Source organism: Aythya ferina (genome assembly GCF_964211825.1).
Source record: "Aythya ferina genome assembly, chromosome: 6".
NCBI lineage: Eukaryota > Metazoa > Chordata > Aves > Anseriformes > Anatidae > Aythya > Aythya ferina.
This window is the reverse complement of record NC_140303.1, coordinates 18,477,977-18,496,768: the sequence shown is the minus strand read 5'-3', so window position 1 is coordinate 18,496,768 and position 18,792 is coordinate 18,477,977. Positions and strand designations below refer to the sequence as shown.

The window sequence follows — 18,792 nt, the reverse complement described above, 5'->3', positions numbered from 1 at the left end:
CTCTTTAATATCAAATGTTTCTGTAGAAAGACAGTAAGTGTTTCACATGGCTTTGTCCCTACATTGAAGAGAGACAAAACCCCATCAACAGCAGCACATGATGCAAAGAGAGGGTTAACAGCTGCCCCCAAAGTGGCCATGTGCTGTGCTGGTTCAGGACAGAAGATGTATTTTTCTTTTGCATTTTTTTTCATTGGGAAGAAATGGGTTTTGATGAAAGTTGGGTATTGCACTTTCTCTGATAGCATGGAAACTACATACTTGCCATTTGAAATAAAGGATTGGTGCGAGGAAAAAAAAATATGGAGAAGGCAGCAAAGGGTTATCTTCTAAAAGTGTAGAAAATTATAATGAAAAGAAGGGAGAATGGAAAAGGAGCAGGGAAGAAGGTACCTTTGCAGTTGATTATTTTCTTTTTATTTTTTTCTTTTGTGTGTGTGTGTGTATGCTTTAAATAGCAGACCTAACAGCAACCACTTTAAATGGTCCCCAGAGCCCAGACACGACTAAAGAACTGGATTTTTTATAGCCAGCCTGTAAGCCATGGAGCTTGGCTAGCTACTGAAGTAAGTCTCGGTAAATTTTTAATTGAGCTATTATATGATAATTAAGGGTTAATGGCCTGATTTTAAGATGTGCTGAAAACTTGCAATTTCAGTTGACTTCAGTAGCAAATATGAATGCTCAGCACTTCTGAAAAATCCATGAGTAAGTAGCTGATTTGTGTGGAAGTTGAAGCAAATCTGTTTGAAATTATTTCCTGAGAATATGGCACAAACTGGGCAGATAATTTTGCAGCTTTGTAACTGGAGTAAGGAGTAGAGCTTATTGCAATCTCTGCCATGGACAGTATTACTCCCTGGTGGCATTTGTGCTGTTTTTAGAGTGGCTGTGGGTTGTAACACTCCTGGCACCATACCTCACAGCTCCCTGTTTTAGCTCCTTATTTCATACCATTTTGTATTCTCCAAACCAGTTTGGTGGAATCTAAAAAACAGGGGCAGCAATGCAATAAAAGCACCTGTCTGACGAGCTCACTGCTGATGTCCTTAGCACCTGCATGGCCTCTGCCAAACCAAGTGTCTGGAAGTAGAACTTCAGACATTCAGATCTTGACAGCAACTTAGCAGATCCGTTCTGTACGAAGCCAGTATCCATCCAGAGTTAAGCTTGATGGCATTTCTTGAATCTTCAAAAAGTTCTTGTGAAGTATTTTTTCAGTATCTGCTTAAGATTTTTATCCTGCCTTTGAAAATATTTCAAACATCTCTCTGCACAAACACGGCATTCTGTACTCACACCCCATCAGCCTCAGGATCTACAAGCACAAAATGCCGTGCAGTTTGTTTCCATCACAAACATATCAACAACCTGTATCTGCCTACAAGCAGTATAGAGGAGGAGGTCACTGGACAGTAGGCTCTGTCTCAGCCTGTCTGCTCCGCTCGAGGCTATGGCTACATCCTTTCTGTACCATTTTGTTGCCAAGACTTAGCACAAAACCACGTTTTCCATCCTAGAGCCAGGGAGCAAACAAGGATCAGGGCATGACCAACTGCCTGTCCCTCCAGGCTTAGGCATGTACCATGCTCTTACAGTAGGTGACCTGCCTCTGACAGGCATCCTGCATCTCACCTGGGTCCAAAGGTGCCGGGAGGACAGTGGGTGCTTGAGCTGCTTTGGTCAACTACCTTTGTGTTGGCTACAGCAGAAGCCCCAGTTGATCAGTAATAGAATCAGGAAGCACCCACACCCTGTAATCACCACATCTCAGGAACTGTAAACGTTATTAAATCCAAAAGGAAATACACAGCTTTCCCAGAAATGTATCCCTAACTGCATATTATGGAGTCTGAGAGCCCAGACACAACAGAGGTCAGTAGGTAAATAACAAGAATGGTTAACTAATAACATTAACTGTAATGAAAATAAATTAAAAGGAATATTTAAGAAAGAATAAACCATGTCTTCGATATTCAGTTTTACCATAGCACAAGCAATTAATTCTATGGAAAGCTGACAAAATATATAGTGTAATTTTAAGAAACTTTATTTTGTTATACATTAATTTAGATTAGGGATCTCGACAGTGCAGATTTTGCACTTAATCTATAAAATATCTTTATTCAGACATTGATCTGATGTTTAAACCACTGCTTCTGTATTTAGTATCCTTTCACTTTGGGACTCTTTCATTCTGATCTAGCCTTTTAATTAAACCAACTACTATAATTCCTATGGAAATTAGCTTTTATTTTATTTTTTCCAGCTACCAAAGCATTTAAGTAGGACTTTTCTGATACAAAGTACACAAATTGGATTTTACTTCTGCTTGAGATGTAATTAAAAACTCATTTGATTACTATATTTCTGGCTCTGTTTTAATTATTAAACTCCAGTAATCAATTTTCTTTTATGAAGCTTCTGGGAAATTATCTCAAAAGCAACACATTTCTCTCCCTTCTGGCAGGTTCTCTACCATTTACTGAATTACACGCATAGCACCTGTTCCTGATTCGGATTAAACCACCAATTTATTCCTAAAGCTATTTAGGTTTATTTGGCTGTAGCCTAGTCAGGCTTTTCTGCCTCCTGGCTGCACTTTTACTTTCCATTTTACTGCATGAAGCCCCCTTGATGTACTGTTCCTCCATGCCACTATTTTTGATACATGCCTTGTACAAACTGCTTTGCTGTCTAATTTGCTACCCAGCTTCTTAAGGGCCAATTTATTCTTTGCTTCAATAGGAAGAGGCTTGGTGTTCAACAGCTGACACAGGTTTACCCCCTTTCCTGTAATAGCTGCTCATCTTCACAGAGCGATAAAGCATGCCGGGAGAGTGGTTGTGCTGGTGGTTCGTGCTCCAACATTAGGAAAAGCCAGATAGGTTTGCAATTCTCTTCTGCATCCATGTGTTACCTCAGGTACGTGGCTAAGCTGTTTCTCAGGAAGTTACTGTACAGCTCTGAATTTTTCCTGTCACCTTCAATGATTTAGGTCTCTTTTGTGACTGTGACGTGCTCTGCCCATGATATCCTTTCACAAGGCAAGCTCTTCTTATGGATGTGCTCCTCCACTACAACAGAAGGTTACTGGCACTTCAGCACTACAGCACCCAACTGACACTGTAACTAAAGCATAGAGAATGCAGAAATTGTAGAAGTACCAAAAACAAACAAACAACCACCAAACAGAAGTTTCGGGGTGGGAGTGATGGATAGCAGAAGGGGCATTTGTTGGTAGATCTGCCTCCTGGGTGGAAGGGCAGTGGTGGGGGGGCAGAGGGCTGTGGCTGCTACATCACCATTATCTCAGGGAAAGGATGTTATCTGAGCCAGCCAAGGTGCAGCACAGATGTGGCCAGAATCTAATCTACTGCTAAAACAAAGACAACGTTTTGTTGTATTCTGAGACTTAACACCAAATCATTTTAAGGGGCACATTGCATGCCCTAGCTTATGAACACTGCAGGACCTCCAGAGGGTGTCTTTTTTTTTTTTTCTTTTTTTTTTTTTTTAAGGTTCTCATCCAAATATTGCCCAGTTGTGACCTTGTTTAACTTACGCGCCTTGACAAGATTATGGCTCACGGAAGTATGGTTGTGGGTCTAATATTTGTAAAGCAAGTTTATGGAATAAGACCATATAAATTCAGTTTTATGACTGAACACATATCAAAAAGTTATAGGTCGCAGTGTTCACTCTGCTTTGGAACCCAGTGGTTTCTAATGAATCACTTTTATTATGTAGGCAGTTTCTGAGTTGGAAGGGAGGACTAGTGACCGAGAAGCTATGGGGATAAATTCAGACCTGGTGTAAGCATATGAAGCATTGCTGAAGTCAAGAGAGTCGTGACCAGTTACAGCAAAGCTGAATTGGACTCCTGAGTTTTGCTGAAGTGGCTTTCATGTAAGAATACATAGGCCAAAGGTGAGCCATCTATCTGAAAATCCTTGAACTTCAGATTAGTTCAGATAAAAGGGATCTGTACTGCAGTCATCCACAGATTGAACCTCATAATACAAATATTTGATGCAAGATGTTAAGAAAAAACAAAAGCATTTCTGCATGCATGCCTGCGTACTAAAACCAAAGAAACAGATAAAATTTCACCTTCTGTAGGCAGAATACATAAAATACAGTGATATAGAGAAGATGCAGGGATTAATGTATATGAAGCTTTGACTGTGTGCACATGTGACTTAATTATTTGCCCTACTGATTTAGGGTCATATGTAACCATTAGGTTCCAGAAGAAATTACTGTATTTGGGAGGTGGCTGAGTTCATGGGGGAAAAAAAAAAAAAAGACCAGGATTTCATTGTTGATGGAGACTTTGTTTATTCTTTCTAGGGCTAGCTGAGGGCAGTTCCAGGGCATCAAATACACAGTGCAGATGTGCATTGTTTTTGCATTTCTGCCAGTGATTTTTCTTTTAATGCCTAAAACTGTAATTAGGTCAAATGAATACACTACTAACTTTCCTGATAAAAAATGGGAGTTTCCTTTATGTTCCATATAGAAGTCGTCAGTGGTGGGGAAGAGAGCTATTTGTGAACAGGAAGGGATCTAATACACATATGAGTGTTCAGCTCTTCTGCTGTGAATCAGTGTTATATTTCCGGTGATGGTACAGTAGCAAGAATAATGCTGCACTACTTCATAACTAAACGTACCTACTATGGAAGGATGATTATAAGATTCTCTGGTAGTAAAGACATGCCAAGTACTTTGGGGGGGAAGGAATGTGTACAGAGTTCCTGGTAGCAAAGTGTGTTCTGACCAATATCAATGTTGCTTTGCTGTCAAAGGGAAAGAGTAATATAGGAGTGGTACCTACTGAAGTAGCTCAACTGATGTCTTGGTAGAGTTGTAAATGATTCATCCGTTCATAATAATTTCATGAAACTGAGGGTTTGCTCAGAAGAGTTAGTGTTTCATAAACAACTTCTTATTTGTCTCTACTGTTTATGGTTTTGATTCTACATCTCAAGTGTGGAAATATAAAATGTTTCTACCCCTTCTCCTTTCAACATTTTCACCAAGCAGCCGATCAATGTCTTCTGCCATACTATTAAATGGATTTTGAAAAACTCTTCAAACCGTATCAGCCTCATATCCTTATTTAGTTCTTCGAATTTGCCCTCAGCTGGGAATTCTGCAGGCAACTGTGATTCTGTTGTGTTAAACACTTGAAGTGTTTCATTCATCATCATTTCTAGTCCTTTTCTGATGCAATGTAGTTTGTGCTTTGTCTTTCTTGAAAACTGAATGGCTGTTAAATTATCCATTTATCTTCTTTCAGATCTGCTGTACAATTTGAGTTCCCTCTATTGGCTGTCTCTTCTACCTTATCTGCCAACTTTTCAATCTACTTCCTCAGATCTTTATATGCATTTCCATACGCGACTGCATGTCCTTCGCAACACATTGAGCAGATAATCCTAAATAAAATAGCAACAGAAACTGTAGTATTATGAATTATTCACTTCTCTCAGATCATGGTGAAAGCCTCATTGAAGCCAAGCTTCAATGAAGTTGATGGCAAATGTTCATTCTTCTGTATTCTCTCAAATATCTCGGTTGTTGACCTGCCCTTTCAGTTGAGATCTTTCTGGCATTAGATAACTGAGAAGTAATTTGAAGAAGTACACTTGTCTGAAGGGAAAAATGTTTCTTCTTTCTCTTCTTTCAGCCAATTTGGGAAAACTGGTACATTCCTGAAGAAACTAATACGATGTTTCATCAGTAATCTCACCAAGTTACAAAAATCCTAACAAAAATAATTTCCAAAGCCAAAAAGAAGCCCTGCCTGCTCTCAGGAAATGAAAAAAGAGGATGAAGATCTTTGTGTCTCTTGTAAAAAGCTGTTTGTGATACTTACTGGCACAAAAATCCTTGTTCCAAAACCAGCAAAATTGTGCCTTTCCATATCACACTTAGTGACTGACTTTCAAAATTACAAGTAAAAACATTCCTTCTTCTTTTTCTGGTTTTCTTTTATTGTATAGCTCTTCACCTTTTCTCTCCGTTAGTATATGAGTAGCAGAAAAAATAGACTCTTAGGTTAAGAATAAAGAGGTAACAAAACCAGTCTGCTGATGATTTATCCCATTACTGTAAGCTGTAATACAGTCAGAGTACATGAGTTTTCTGAAAGTTCAAGAGCATTTATTCCAGGTAGCCTCGCTTACGTTCATCATTGGTAGACAAGCAGCAAGGGCAACAAATGTGCTGAACCCAGCCACATTGCTATTTCAAGGCTACAGAGAGATCCTTCTGCAGTGCAAAGTCTCTTTTCTCTGTGACAAACCCTTATCCCTAACATAATCTTTAGCTACCAACTCCCCTCCAGCACTGGCATGTGGCATAATTTGCCTGATTAAATTTCCTCTGAACCAGATTTCTTACAAACACAGCAGAATATGCTGCACCTGCTCTTCCTCGGATAATATTACCCCCTGGATTTCAACAGAAAGTGAGACTAATTTAATCTGCCAATGTGTGTGCAGCCTCAGTCCATGGTGTATCACAAACTGCATCCTAAACCTATCTGCCTTACTAATCCTTGTCAGCCAGGCAGTCCCAGGAAGCATAGATGCATTCTCTCTCACTCTTTGTGTCCAAGCCATATATCAGAAGTAAGCCTTGCTAACATCTTTTTGGTGTTCATTAGGATCTACCAAAAGCTATCCTTCTCTTCCCTCAGCATTCTATAAGGGAAAAGCTGATTTCAATGAGAATCACACAGAGCTGATGAAATTCCTCCCTGTAAACACATTCTTCCAGTTTAGTCCTGATTCCCCAAACCTACCCACTTTTTTTTTTTTTTTTCTGTTGAAATACTTCTCAAGAACGTGCGTACATGTTTCAGTGAATGGCTCTGTATTGTTCGTAGTGAACAGCTCGCTACATAGTGCTAGCCCTGCCCCCTAAGTGCAAACAAAATAGAACAGCAGCGCTCTGAATTTTGTGCCAGCAACCCCAGTTTTGGGTGAATACTGGGTACAGCAAGCCATTGTCAAAGTGTACATACAGATAAGATCTTTGTCTTCTAACTAATTTTTTTTATTACTATTATTTCAGTTATTACTATATCGAGGACAGAGACTTTCAAACCAATACATTGCTTTGGTTACCTCCAGTGACTCTTGCCTGGATAAGTACTAAGCCATACCATACAGCCCATTCTGGACTTCCAGAGGAGTGGTCTAAACCCTGACTTTCTTATGCGATATTTCCTTATGCAGAACTGTCATTGAGGGACCGAGGGAAAAGGATAGATTTGGTATTTGAAGAAGGGCTGTATCAGGACATGGCAGTGTAAGCATGATTCTTAAAGCATACCTTTTCTTCTTTTCTGCAAGGGACTATTAAAAGGTTAATCTCCCACCTTATAATTGTAGCTAGAGTATAAACTTTTGGAAAAAATCACTGTGTGTGAATATGAAGTTCTAATTCAGGGTCTAAGTCAATTCTTGAACTGGAGAAATTAAAGCAAAGATGTAGCCATGATAGCTGGAGACTTTGTCTTTTTTTTTTTCTTCCCTACACTTTGTAGAAGCTCTGCCACTTATTATACCCTGTTCCTTTAATATCTGCTAACAAGTAGGATAGATGTTTCTGCAGCTACATCACCATAGAGGAATTACTCTAAAGAGGATTTAATTACAAGGCAGGACGTTATTGGCTGTAGGAAGACAGGCATATCAGAGCACTTGGAGTGATTAGATTTCTTTCTAAGTCTGTCAAACTGTTATAAAGAAGGGCTCTGTCCTTCCATGTTTCATTCAAGTCTAAAACGTTTAAAATATTTGCTAGAATTAAAAATAAATATTTCTGCTCTTCCCAGATTCTCCCTAGAATCTTGGAAGGAATAATACAGCTTTACTTCTGTGTATACCATTCTGCGTTTAAAGCTCCTACTTCCCAAGAAAATCTTGAATAGCACTAAAACAGAGCAGTTCAACGGAGCACCAAGGTAGAGGTGAGCAGGGCAATCTCAGGCACGCATAAGTTGTATATGCCATGAGCTTCTTTATCTTCCACAAAGACATCTCCCTTAAATTTAAATAGCTGCTGTCATTCTCACTGACTACCTGACTATGTATTTATCTGCCCAGAAGCAGAGTGCATGGCCTTTGGCCCTGCTATTCATAGTGTTACTGTCTCTGCCTAACAATGCTGTGAACAGAGCTGGGCTTCTGTTAGCATCTTTTGTTTGAAGTGAATCACTAACGCTTTGATGTTGTTTGTGAGAAAAATAATGATTAAAAAGAATAAGATCTTTGCTCTCCTGCTCTGTCTGCTCCCTACAGAGAAATCTGATCTGAGTTAGGAAAAATCTGTGGCTGATCCTGTTTTAGGTGCACACACACCACAGAGTCCAGGAGGGGAATCTATTGGTGTTGAAACTCCTAGCATCTCTTTACAGGAGGTTCAGAGCAGTAATTTGTCTTAATGATTGAAATGGTGCTCCCGTTATACAACACGAACATTTATGTTCAAATAAGTACATAATACTTTCCCTGCATGGTGAACGCAGCTGCCAGTGTAGTCATAGTGCTTTATTTTCAGCAGGATGTCAGATTTTCTGCTTTAGTTGCATGTGATTCTCCTTTACATAGTGTACCAAAAAAAGGGGATGATTGCTCCGTACTGAAGCTACATTAGTAGATTTTAAATGCTCTACAGATAAAAAAAAAAAAAAAAATGCATTTTTTCCTTATAAACGATTATTCTAATAAGCTTGTTTCTCATCTGTCTACTGATGAATGCTTTTCTTGCTAGCATTTTTGAATAAAGAGCAAATGTGATGCAGTAAAGCGTAACTAAAGCCCCTAAAATCAGAACTTCAGAGTAAATGGGTGGCTGTTATGCTACTCAAGGCAAAAACTTCACTGTCACATAAAAACACTCTGATCAGTGATCACTACGGTAACAAAAAAGTAAATTCAATAAAATTATAATGTCCCAAGTGTAATAAAAAGAAATGAACAAAAAATAGGGAAGCTTTTATCTTCACAATCCTTTGATACACAGTGTGAAGGAAATAGATTTGATTACTACAGTATTTTGAAATTGGAGGTGGCTTAATTCCCACACCGAGCAGCAAATGTGGGACAGATCGAGGGAGCAGAGCCACAACTTACCTTGTGCCAAGAGTCAGGCTTACAGAGTAAAAACAAAAAGGTTTTGATTTAGTCAATTGGATATGGGAAATCTGTGTATAATTATTATTATTTTTTATATCCCAGTTATTATGTATTTATTTATATTCAGCTTCACATTAGCTTATATAGCACATTTTATACAGCTGTAACCTCCTTCAGGGTTGGATTGGCATTCCAAACAGTAGTCAAACAGGATGGCTAGCAGAAGGTGCATGGATCTTGAGAATTTACTAGTCATTTGTAAACCTCCTTACAGAAACCAAAATGGGCCACACTCAGAAAATGGTTCCAGCCAGATGAGCAGAGGTACACATTTCCTGCCATGTGTTTGCTTTATCACATTGCCATGATACACATCTGCCTAATAAAGGAGATTTAGGTTATCCTTTACTTGGGACAAAAACTACACCTCAGGGTGGGTTGTCATAAGCTACCCTGAGGAGAGCAGACGAATATGGAGGAGGTAGAGACAAATCTCCCCAGAAGACTGATTAAATCCCAAAGAATGTTTCAAAATGGAGGAGAAAAAAAAAAAAAAAAAAAAAAAAGAAGTGGGGGGAAAAAAAAACGCTTAAGGCAAGGAAGGCCAGAACTCTCTAGAAAGCTCTGCGAAATCTATATACCAAGTGTTTTAATTATCAAATATTCCTTGTGGGCACTTTGACACATGACTTAGCTCTGGACTCTGGAGAAGGTATGGGTTTGTTACAGCATAGTCAGTGGCACCAGGGTGGTGTCAGATCACTCCTGCAAGTGTGCACTATGGAAGTTCCTTCCATGCTGTTACTTCAGAAATGTGCAGCTGCCAAGGATAGCCTGTCCTCAGGACTACTTTGGGTAAAGAAAACTTCGGGGGGTTCTGCTGGTCTTTTTATAGCAAAACTTCTCTCTCACTGTAATGGTAGTTGCCAGCATTCACTGATTGCTGGGACCATCTCTACAGTCTGGGTGTCAAGTAAAATGGAGCACAGTGTTGGGTCCTGCCACAGCAGCTGGGTTGGTATGGAAGCACGTGTTCGCCTGCAGAGTTCCCTTCAGGCCTCTGGATGCCAGGATCTGCCCATACGGATTCAGGATTTCTAATCACTTGCACGGAAATAACTATATGCAAAAGCCTTGAGTTTGTTCTCTATGGCTTAATGTTGTAATTTTGGTATCAAAATGAGCGTCAAATGTTTGTCAAATATAAGGTTTTTATAAGCACTATGCTAGTGAGCTATATAAGCACTGCTAAGATTTTACTAATTTGTCAGCTGCCACTCTGCCTCTTTATGTTGCATTTGTAATGATGTAACCCATTCTGTCCCCACATGCAGTCCCTACAACACATCATAAAGGCTAGAATTTTAAGGAATATATTTAGAATGAAAAAAAAAAAAAAATTAAAAATCTAAGACTTGCCCATAGTTGTAGTGTGTTCAGCCAGCCCTAACCAGAGGATTTACAATGCCTGAATACACTGCTGATGTGATATGTGTATTGAGGTTTGATTAAGCTGGATATGAAAATTAAAACTTGGCTTCTCATTCAAGAGAGAATCTCCCGCAGTGTGATACTATGACATCAAGTTTTCTGTTTACCCCTAAGGCTGGTGCTGCAATGACTTCCAGGTTTGATGGTGTCTCTTTTTTAAGTTGTTGAGCAGCAGGCTAATAGCTGCACAGCATGATGCAAAGACAGCAGAAAGCAGGGAAATCAGATGTGAATATATTCCCCAGAGATCTCCTGCTAAGATGGAGCTAACTAACCAGAGCATTAGTGCTCAGATCTAGTCTTCTCCTGCAGAGGATGGTCTGATGATCAGCTCTTCCTGCTTTATTGTACTTTTTTGGATTACAAATCATGAATTCTGGTATAATATGCATTATAATGTAATATGAACTATTATATTGAATGGAACATTGTTTTTAAGAGTTTTCCTCCAGTGTCATTCTCTCCCTCTCCCCTGTTGGTATCCAAGATGAGCTTATTATTAAAAAAAAAAAGTGTGTTTCTATGGATCTTCTGTGCTTGCTTTGTCTTCATTGTTTGAAGTCCATGGATTTACAGTTTATTTTATCATGACAAATTCTGACCTGAAGAAGGGACAGGATCTACTGGCAAAGCAAAGCATTAGTCCACCCTGCTATTTGCACCAGTGTGTATTCTCCCTGTCACACAATAGGAGTTGCCTTTGCTACTGGGCAGCCCCTTCTCTAGTAGCAGTGGCAGCCTCAGATGCCACGAGGTACGGAGGGCAGGGTAAGCAGATCATCCTTCTTACCTTTTTTACTATTGCTATATGAGGCAGTTTGAGGTGCAGGGAGAGTATTTTTGCAGTTCCCCCAAAATGGCCAGCCCCGTGTTTTTACAGATAGCAATGACCTAACTGGCAGTCTTTAGTGACATACGGTGGTCTGTGTGCTTTCAGTGTGTAGGAGGAAAACTGGCAGACACTGTTATCAATGGTTAAGTTGCTTTAGCCTTATTTTCCATTTATCATTCTGCCTGTGTAGTTCTGCTTCCTATACAGATAAAAGTTAAAATTTGAAGTTCATGTTACGCAGGAATCAAATTCTGAAGCTGGTCTAATCCAAAAAGAGGGAAGCATTATTCTGGTCAATCAAAGCCCTAGTTAAGTAGTACTTGAGGGTTTACATTTTATACCAAACACCCAGGCAGTCTGTGCAGAAGCATTGTTGAAAGACTAAACTCCAAGTTAAGCAGCACACAACATATATCACAAATGATTTGCCACTGACCTTAAAGGCGTAGCCTAGAGTGCCCCTTAACAGTTTGGAAAAGAAGCAGAAGGGAGCACAAAGGCTCCCTTTGGGTCTCCTTCTGATTCACAGGTATTTGGATGTGTGCCCATGCACAAGTCTGACAGCAGCACCTAATGAGTCCAGCCCACCGGCACCACTCCACAGCATACCCCACACCTTGCCATGACGAGAATTGGTTTGTGTCAAACATAAAATAAATAGTTGCCTAAACAACTTCTATAACTTGGAGAGAAATTATATTTGCAGATATTACTGGCCTTCAGGGAAACTGAAGATTTCTGCATAGAATTCAGACTTTTGGTAAAGTCAAAGAGAGATAAAAGCATTCCTTCCAAAGGCCTTCAAGGCTGCACAGTAAGCTACCTCTCTTTCCCTAGAGAGGCAAGAACAATCTTCTCTGGACTCTACAAGGAGCAGTAAGTAAAAATTACCTCATACAATGGCATGCAGATGCTATCAATCCACTCGAGCTGCAACCTGGGTAGTTCATCTTTCCTGTTCCGATCAAAAATGGCCTGAATTGAGAAGGGAACAAAACTGTCATGCTTTATTACACTGGAGTATTTTACAGATACATCATCCAGCACTTCAGAGCTATGATCAAATTCTCAAAACCAGAACACTTTGTAAACCATAATCAATCTTTGCAGCAGTCTTCCTACTGCTTTGTCTGGCATGAAAAATAAACTGTTTATTTTCATTTCTGTTTCAAAATTTGTAGGCTGAATGTATTTAAATTTTATAATTCTGTAATATAAAATAAATGCTCTGCAGTTGGAGTTTTTTTTTTTTTTTAAAAAAAAAAAAAAAACAAAAAAAAAAACTCCTGTAGAAATGTAGATACCTTCTGAGGAGAAATTTTCTTTTCCTTGCACAGGGTCTTCCAGCTCAGCAAAATGAACAGTGATGGATCTGGCCTGGCTCCCTTCCTCCCTCCCTCCCAATTACAGACCCTTTTTGCAGAACCAACTATGTCTGTGAATCCAAAGCATGGGGAGACAACAGAGCAGTCTGGGGAGTAGTTAGCAATTTGTTCTTCTGGATACAGCCTAGTTCACTGCCTGCTGCCTTCTCTAAAGACGAAATTAGAGAGACCTAAGTTGATGTTTAAGAGGCTCAATTATTGGCTTTACTGCCTTATGGAAGAAGATGGAAGAAACTTAGTTCTGAAGAGTTCAAACATAAGTTTCCTCCATATCTTCCCTGAGACTACTTGGTCCATCACTTTTCTTTCTATAGGATCTCAATCCTCCTTCTAGTGGTCCATCACTAAATTTCTTCTTTTATTCTCTGAATATGCTAAGTTTTAAACCTTCCTGTCTTATGCGGAAAATCTGTTTTTACTATGGGCCCATTTCCTCTAAGCTGACGTCTCCTGAGGAAACTCAACATTCCAGAAACTCCAAACTATACAAACTACCTTGTAGTAAATCAATGGTTGAAGTCTTCTAGTTGTGGCCTGCTCTGACATACACAGTTATCACACAGTTTATCTAAATAAGACATGGAGCTAAGATTAGAGGATTTAATCCTAAATGACACTCTTGCATGTCAGTTAGGATACTTCTGAATTTCCTATTAAAAGGACAGTATTTTTCAAAAATAATTTTCAGATTTTCATAAGGATGATGCAAGAAAAAAAATCCATGAGTTCTAAGTTAAGATATCATCAAATTATCTTGCTGACTAGCAACTCTCTATCTGAACGTTTTCTACAAGCTTTTTAAATTTTTTGACTTCATTACATCCCCACAGGTAGTACGCTCATGTGCCAGTTACCAAATTAGAACAAATCTGAGCCACTAGAATGGTCTTTTTTTTATTTTTGGAAGCATAAGCATATTTGTAAATAGCTGGTAAGTTAAATTCCTTAGAAGACTTTCTAGTTTCTCTTCTCCCATTTCCTCCAGACAAGTTTGTAAATATTTTGAAGTATTTAACCTGGATGAGGCTTTCTGTTCAAATCACTCACTGAAAATCTTTATGAATTTTTTTCTTAGTTCGTGTTTGAAACTTTATACCCATCTGCCTATATTCCAGTTAATGCCAATTTATCCTTTTAAAGTGTTGTATTTAGTTGCATATCTACAGAAATGCTTTTCAGCATTTGATATATCAAATAACACAGGTATCAGACAACTGCAGCATAAAGTTTAAATGTCCCTAAGTATCTGGTGTTTTTTTATTTTTAATACACAGAATTCAAATCAATACCCATCGCTTAGAAAATTAAACGACAGAATAACCTTGGGGTTAGGTAAAGAAAATTGAGCTCATCCCATTGAGCCCAAGCAAAAGTGACCAAGTTGACTGGAGAGCTTTTAATATGGTTCTCAATGAATCTCTTTATTCAACAGAACTCTTATTTATTTCAAGATGCTTCTTTTTATAACAAACAGTTATCTTTTCTGAATGAACCCAATGATATTTTCTTATCCTTTTCAAGTGGATAACTATTTCAGAAGTGACAAAAACTTACTGATGGGGTGAGTTTCAGTTCAGATCTTTCTCTGTCTCCTTGTTCAAAGAACTCACTGGTTACCAGCTCAGCCGCCTAAAACGTAAGTTGTGATAAAGATTAGAGTTCTTGTACCATAATTTTTCGGTTCTTGGTTAGACCATGACCTCAACCTGTGCTTAACTGTAAAGAAGTTAATAGCCCCAGTTATGTGACTGATGTCAAGGCATATTTGTATACATTTCAGAGCTGGGCATACAAGTGGGTATAAATAGCCATGATCACCAATAGGCAAATTTATCACCTTTTGGTAGGAAACTGACTGGGGAATTACATTGCAATGTACAGGTAGCACTTATATGCAATTTATTCAAGTATTGAGAACAGAATAGAAAATGGTAACTTCTTGTTGGTATGCATAATTACATTTATAAAAATGCTTTGTAAAATGTGCAAGAGCTCTCTGGGTATTTACAGGCTGTTGCCTTGTATAAACAACTTCACTTGTCAAAGAAACTTAATTAACCAGTAACCTCTGTTGTCTTAATTTAATGTGAAATCATAAAGGTTTTTTCCCCACTAGACTATTTTTTTTCCCCATGACTGTCATCCCTATAGGACCTCAATATCAAATATAAACTCAGACTGTTATTATCATATTTAATCTAATCACAAGCAAGAACTGGTAGGTTGGAAGATGTCTTTCTGTTTTTTGTGAATGAAGATGTTATTCTACTCAGCAGACGGTTGTGCTCCTCAGAAGAATATGAGATTTAATAACAAAATTAGTTATGGAAAGAGCAGGAATTTTAAGAAGCCAAACTAAGCAATCGTGATATGGTAGCCTTATGAACTGTGCTTTCCTGAAGTGCAGGGCTTAGATGGCAGGCACACATGACACTTCACATATAAAAAAAGGAAACTTACCTACTGAAGATGGCATTTAGTTCCTAAAGCTCCTGTCATGCCTGCTTATTGTTTTCAAGTGTTTTCAAGATAGGAAATGATTTTGTAACACCAAGACATGAGAGGGTGAACTGAGAGAACCTGCACTTCATAAAAAACTTCATAAAATCTCAAAATGTCTTGGTCTAGCAGCTGCACAGTAGCTAACATTCACAAATCCTAAACTTACTAAAATTGACGCAGGGAATATCAAAATACATTAGAAATAGGTGAAGTGATGTTATAAAGTATTCTTAAAGCTTGAGCCTGGCTATCACACTGTTTGGAACTTTATAATGTAATCCCAGTGCACTAATAACATTCCGGATCAATACTCCATATAGAGGAATAATTTAACAACTTAGCAGCAATTGTTTGCCAAGTGTATTGTATGAAAATAATCAAGATATAGGCTCACCCCATCTCACTGCTATTCTGATCCTGTTCTACTTGTGTTCCTTTCCCTCCTTCATCTATCTTCTTGTCCTGAATTTTTTCTTCTCATTTTTAATCTTTATTCCTTTTGATTCATATATTGTATTTTTTTTTAGCTCACTTTTTTACGTTCCTTTTCTTTAGGCACAGCTGATGTCCAACTATTGCCTCTACTTTCCCTCTGTGGACCATTTAACTTCTCTGCTCAACCAGGTAATGTTTCAATCAATCCCAGATGGGATTTTTCAATATAAAGTAAACCTGTACACTAGGCTGCAGGGGAATTTTCACCTGCAGACCTCAAAAATGGGAAGAATAAATAACAGTTTGCCAGAGACTTCATCACTAATTCAGCACCGTAACACAGAGCCACAACATGGAAAACAGACTCTACCTGACAATTTAGCTGTCAAAGAAAATGTAGAAGCTAACTGGGTTAAAGAGGAGAAATGAGGAGGGATGGCCTGGGCCTCAGCCATGGCTAGGCGGCACTGAAAAGTCTTGAAACTCATTTTCCCACTGCAGGATAAGAGCAACTTCCCTGATTTCTTTTCTGTGAGGTGATTGCATTCAGGCCGAGTAATAGCTTTGGATGGACTATTTTTCTAGTCTGTTTATAAAAGCAAAAAAGGTTCATCTGACAAAACTGCAAGTGGAGCTGAAGCCCTGAACACACGAATGTGTTTTTACTGAGTTAACGTGCATGTAGTTGTGCTGCAAAAGAGTGCAAGTCTCTTAGCTGCCACATTCCTTGTCTTTCTCCAAGAATTCTGGCTGCTCGTACCTCACTAGCTCTCGTCTAGCCTGTCTGTCATCTATCTTCGACCCATATTAACTGTCATTTTGTCATTAAGCCAATTAAACTCACTTCAGCTGCTCACCTACACTCAGCTGTACTAGTGTATTTCCTATTTGCTTCTTCATGGTGTATATTCCACCGAACTCCTATTTCCCTATGCAGCCTGCCTTCTACTAAGTGGTTCTGGACCTCAGTGAAGGACAGAGAATTGCTAGCATGGGAAACAGGAAGTATTAATGATGGGTGCTGAGTAAGGAAAGATGCCTAGAAGTGGTAAAATCGTGTGGTAAAGGACAAGACTCTTGGGACAAGTCTTGATCCAGTAAGCCAGATGCTTACTTTCCCACATTGTAATTATTTCCTGTAGTCAACACTTGGATCCAAGTTTTATATATATGCTTCTAAACGGCCTTCTCAGCAGCAGAAGACTGAGTTTTTCTTCGTTTCTAAGTACAGGATGCTAAACAAAGCTCTACAAAACACCTGCATTTTTTTTTTCCCATCAATGAATGTACTTCTAACAGAACAATCTGATGTTAATCTAAGTTTGCAGATCATCTGCTGATTTAGGAAAGATTCTGTCACTGCCAAAAAGAACTTTGGGACAAACCAAGGAAGTGCAAGTACATGTGGCTCATGCTTTTTTTGTTTATTTTTTATTTTTTTAATATAGATCTAAAAGGTTAGTAAGAGGAGAGGTTGTAAAGCTGGATCTCTTCAGGTACCTACATACTGTTCACCAGCATGCACACATGGAAAGATTAAGCAATAAACTATTTCTTGCAGAACCCCCCTGCTATTTTTTACAGCATTAATACTGCTGTAAATTGATTCCAGTTTTGGTCCCTTGTAAACCAGGGCCCTGGGAATATTGTCCCACCAGTCCCGCCTTCTCCCAGCCCTGCTATTAATCATGACTTGCCTGTCTTGAAATCTCCCACGGTTTGGTCACAGCTCCAAGGTCACAGGCTGTCATTAGCATTGATCTGAAAAACAGAAATGAACAATACAAGCTGAATCAACCTTTGTTGGATTTCTAAACAACTCTGCTCTGGGTGCATAAATAAATAATACGTATATAAAATGTCAGCCATGGCACCTTCTTTTCCTCCAGAAAAGAATGACATGTTTGAAATCTCAGCCATCAGCATGGCTTTTACATCACAATTGTGCCCAGGAAGGCTAATGTATTGCAGGTCATCAGACAATGAATTTTTGGTATTGTGCACTGAACACTAGAAAAGAAATGGTACTGCACAGGAGTAACTGCTAATTTTGCAGTACTCCTGACACTACTTATATAAATACATATAATATACCCGAAAGCATGCACGTCACACGATACAAGCAAAGGTATTATTATACAATAATACCTGCAAACTGGATTAATTTATATGCCTATTTGTAAGTGACTGCTGTAGCAAGAGAACCTATAACGACAGGAGGCAACATAGACACTGCTTAAGCAGTTTCTACTGCTTATCTACAATAAAAATTTAAGATTTACAATGAGCTGTACTGTTCCACTGTAGTTTAATACCTAGCTACAACCATGTTTTATATGCATTAGAAGAAAGAAACCATTCAGCTGGAGAACGCGTTTATGTACAGTACATGATGCAGATAAAAGTCTAAGAAAGTTTAAACGAAGAACAAGGGCACTGAAAATGAAGCATCAAATATATTGCTTGAATCTAAAATCAGGAATGAGTGAAATGGTATGGAAAATGGCAAATGGCCATTTTTTCAGTAAAAAAAAAAAAAAAAAAAAAAAAAAACAGCCAAAGGGAAATAGAATTTTAATGAAATTTCAGATAAATTGAGACATAATCAGATATGCATATGCAAATACGCACACGCATGGCTCAACAGTGGCATGTACCCAAACCAGTCACAACGTCTGTAGGGTGCATTCTTGAGGGCTAGAAGAGTACTGTATCTGCAAATTCCCAGTTACAAACTACAGGAGCACAAAAGCCCACAAAAGAAAAGAGCTGGGAGGAGGAGGAAACAGGAAATAAGAAAGAAAGGCCTTTGGGTTCAGAGGCACAATATTGATGCTTTCTGGAGAAAGATCAGAAGGGCTGAGCAGTAACTGGTAAGGCTGGGAGAAGGGGAAAAACATGTGGCAGAGGCAGAAATAGGAATGGAGAAGATGAGGTTATACTAATTACATCCCTGCTAAGTTTGGTAATATTTAGAAATCATATCATATAT

General features: G+C 38.7%; 1 protein-coding gene and 1 long non-coding RNA gene across 4 annotated transcripts in view; one reads left to right on the top strand and one right to left on the bottom strand.

Annotated features, from left to right (window-relative positions):
* Positions 1–18,792, bottom strand: part of PDE11A (phosphodiesterase 11A) — a 136,411-nt gene that overhangs the window by 5,821 nt on the left and 111,798 nt on the right. For 2 of the 3 annotated variants that reach the window (XM_084522984.1, XM_084522986.1), the window contains 3 exons: positions 17,498–17,561; positions 14,418–14,492; positions 12,370–12,453 (listed from right to left, as the gene is read on the bottom strand). In XM_084522984.1, the coding sequence (XP_084379110.1) occupies positions 12,370–12,453; positions 14,418–14,492; positions 17,498–17,561 (223 nt within the window). Of the gene's footprint in view, positions 1–2,987; positions 3,133–12,369; positions 12,454–14,417; positions 14,493–17,497; positions 17,562–18,792 lie in introns of those variants that run through there. The other variant, XM_084522985.1, reaches the window with a different exon arrangement.
* On the top strand, positions 2,578–5,102 carry LOC311438526. The gene is made up of 3 exons (XR_014694165.1): positions 2,578–2,639; positions 2,749–2,925; positions 3,751–5,102. It is a non-coding gene; the product is annotated as an uncharacterized lncRNA (long non-coding RNA).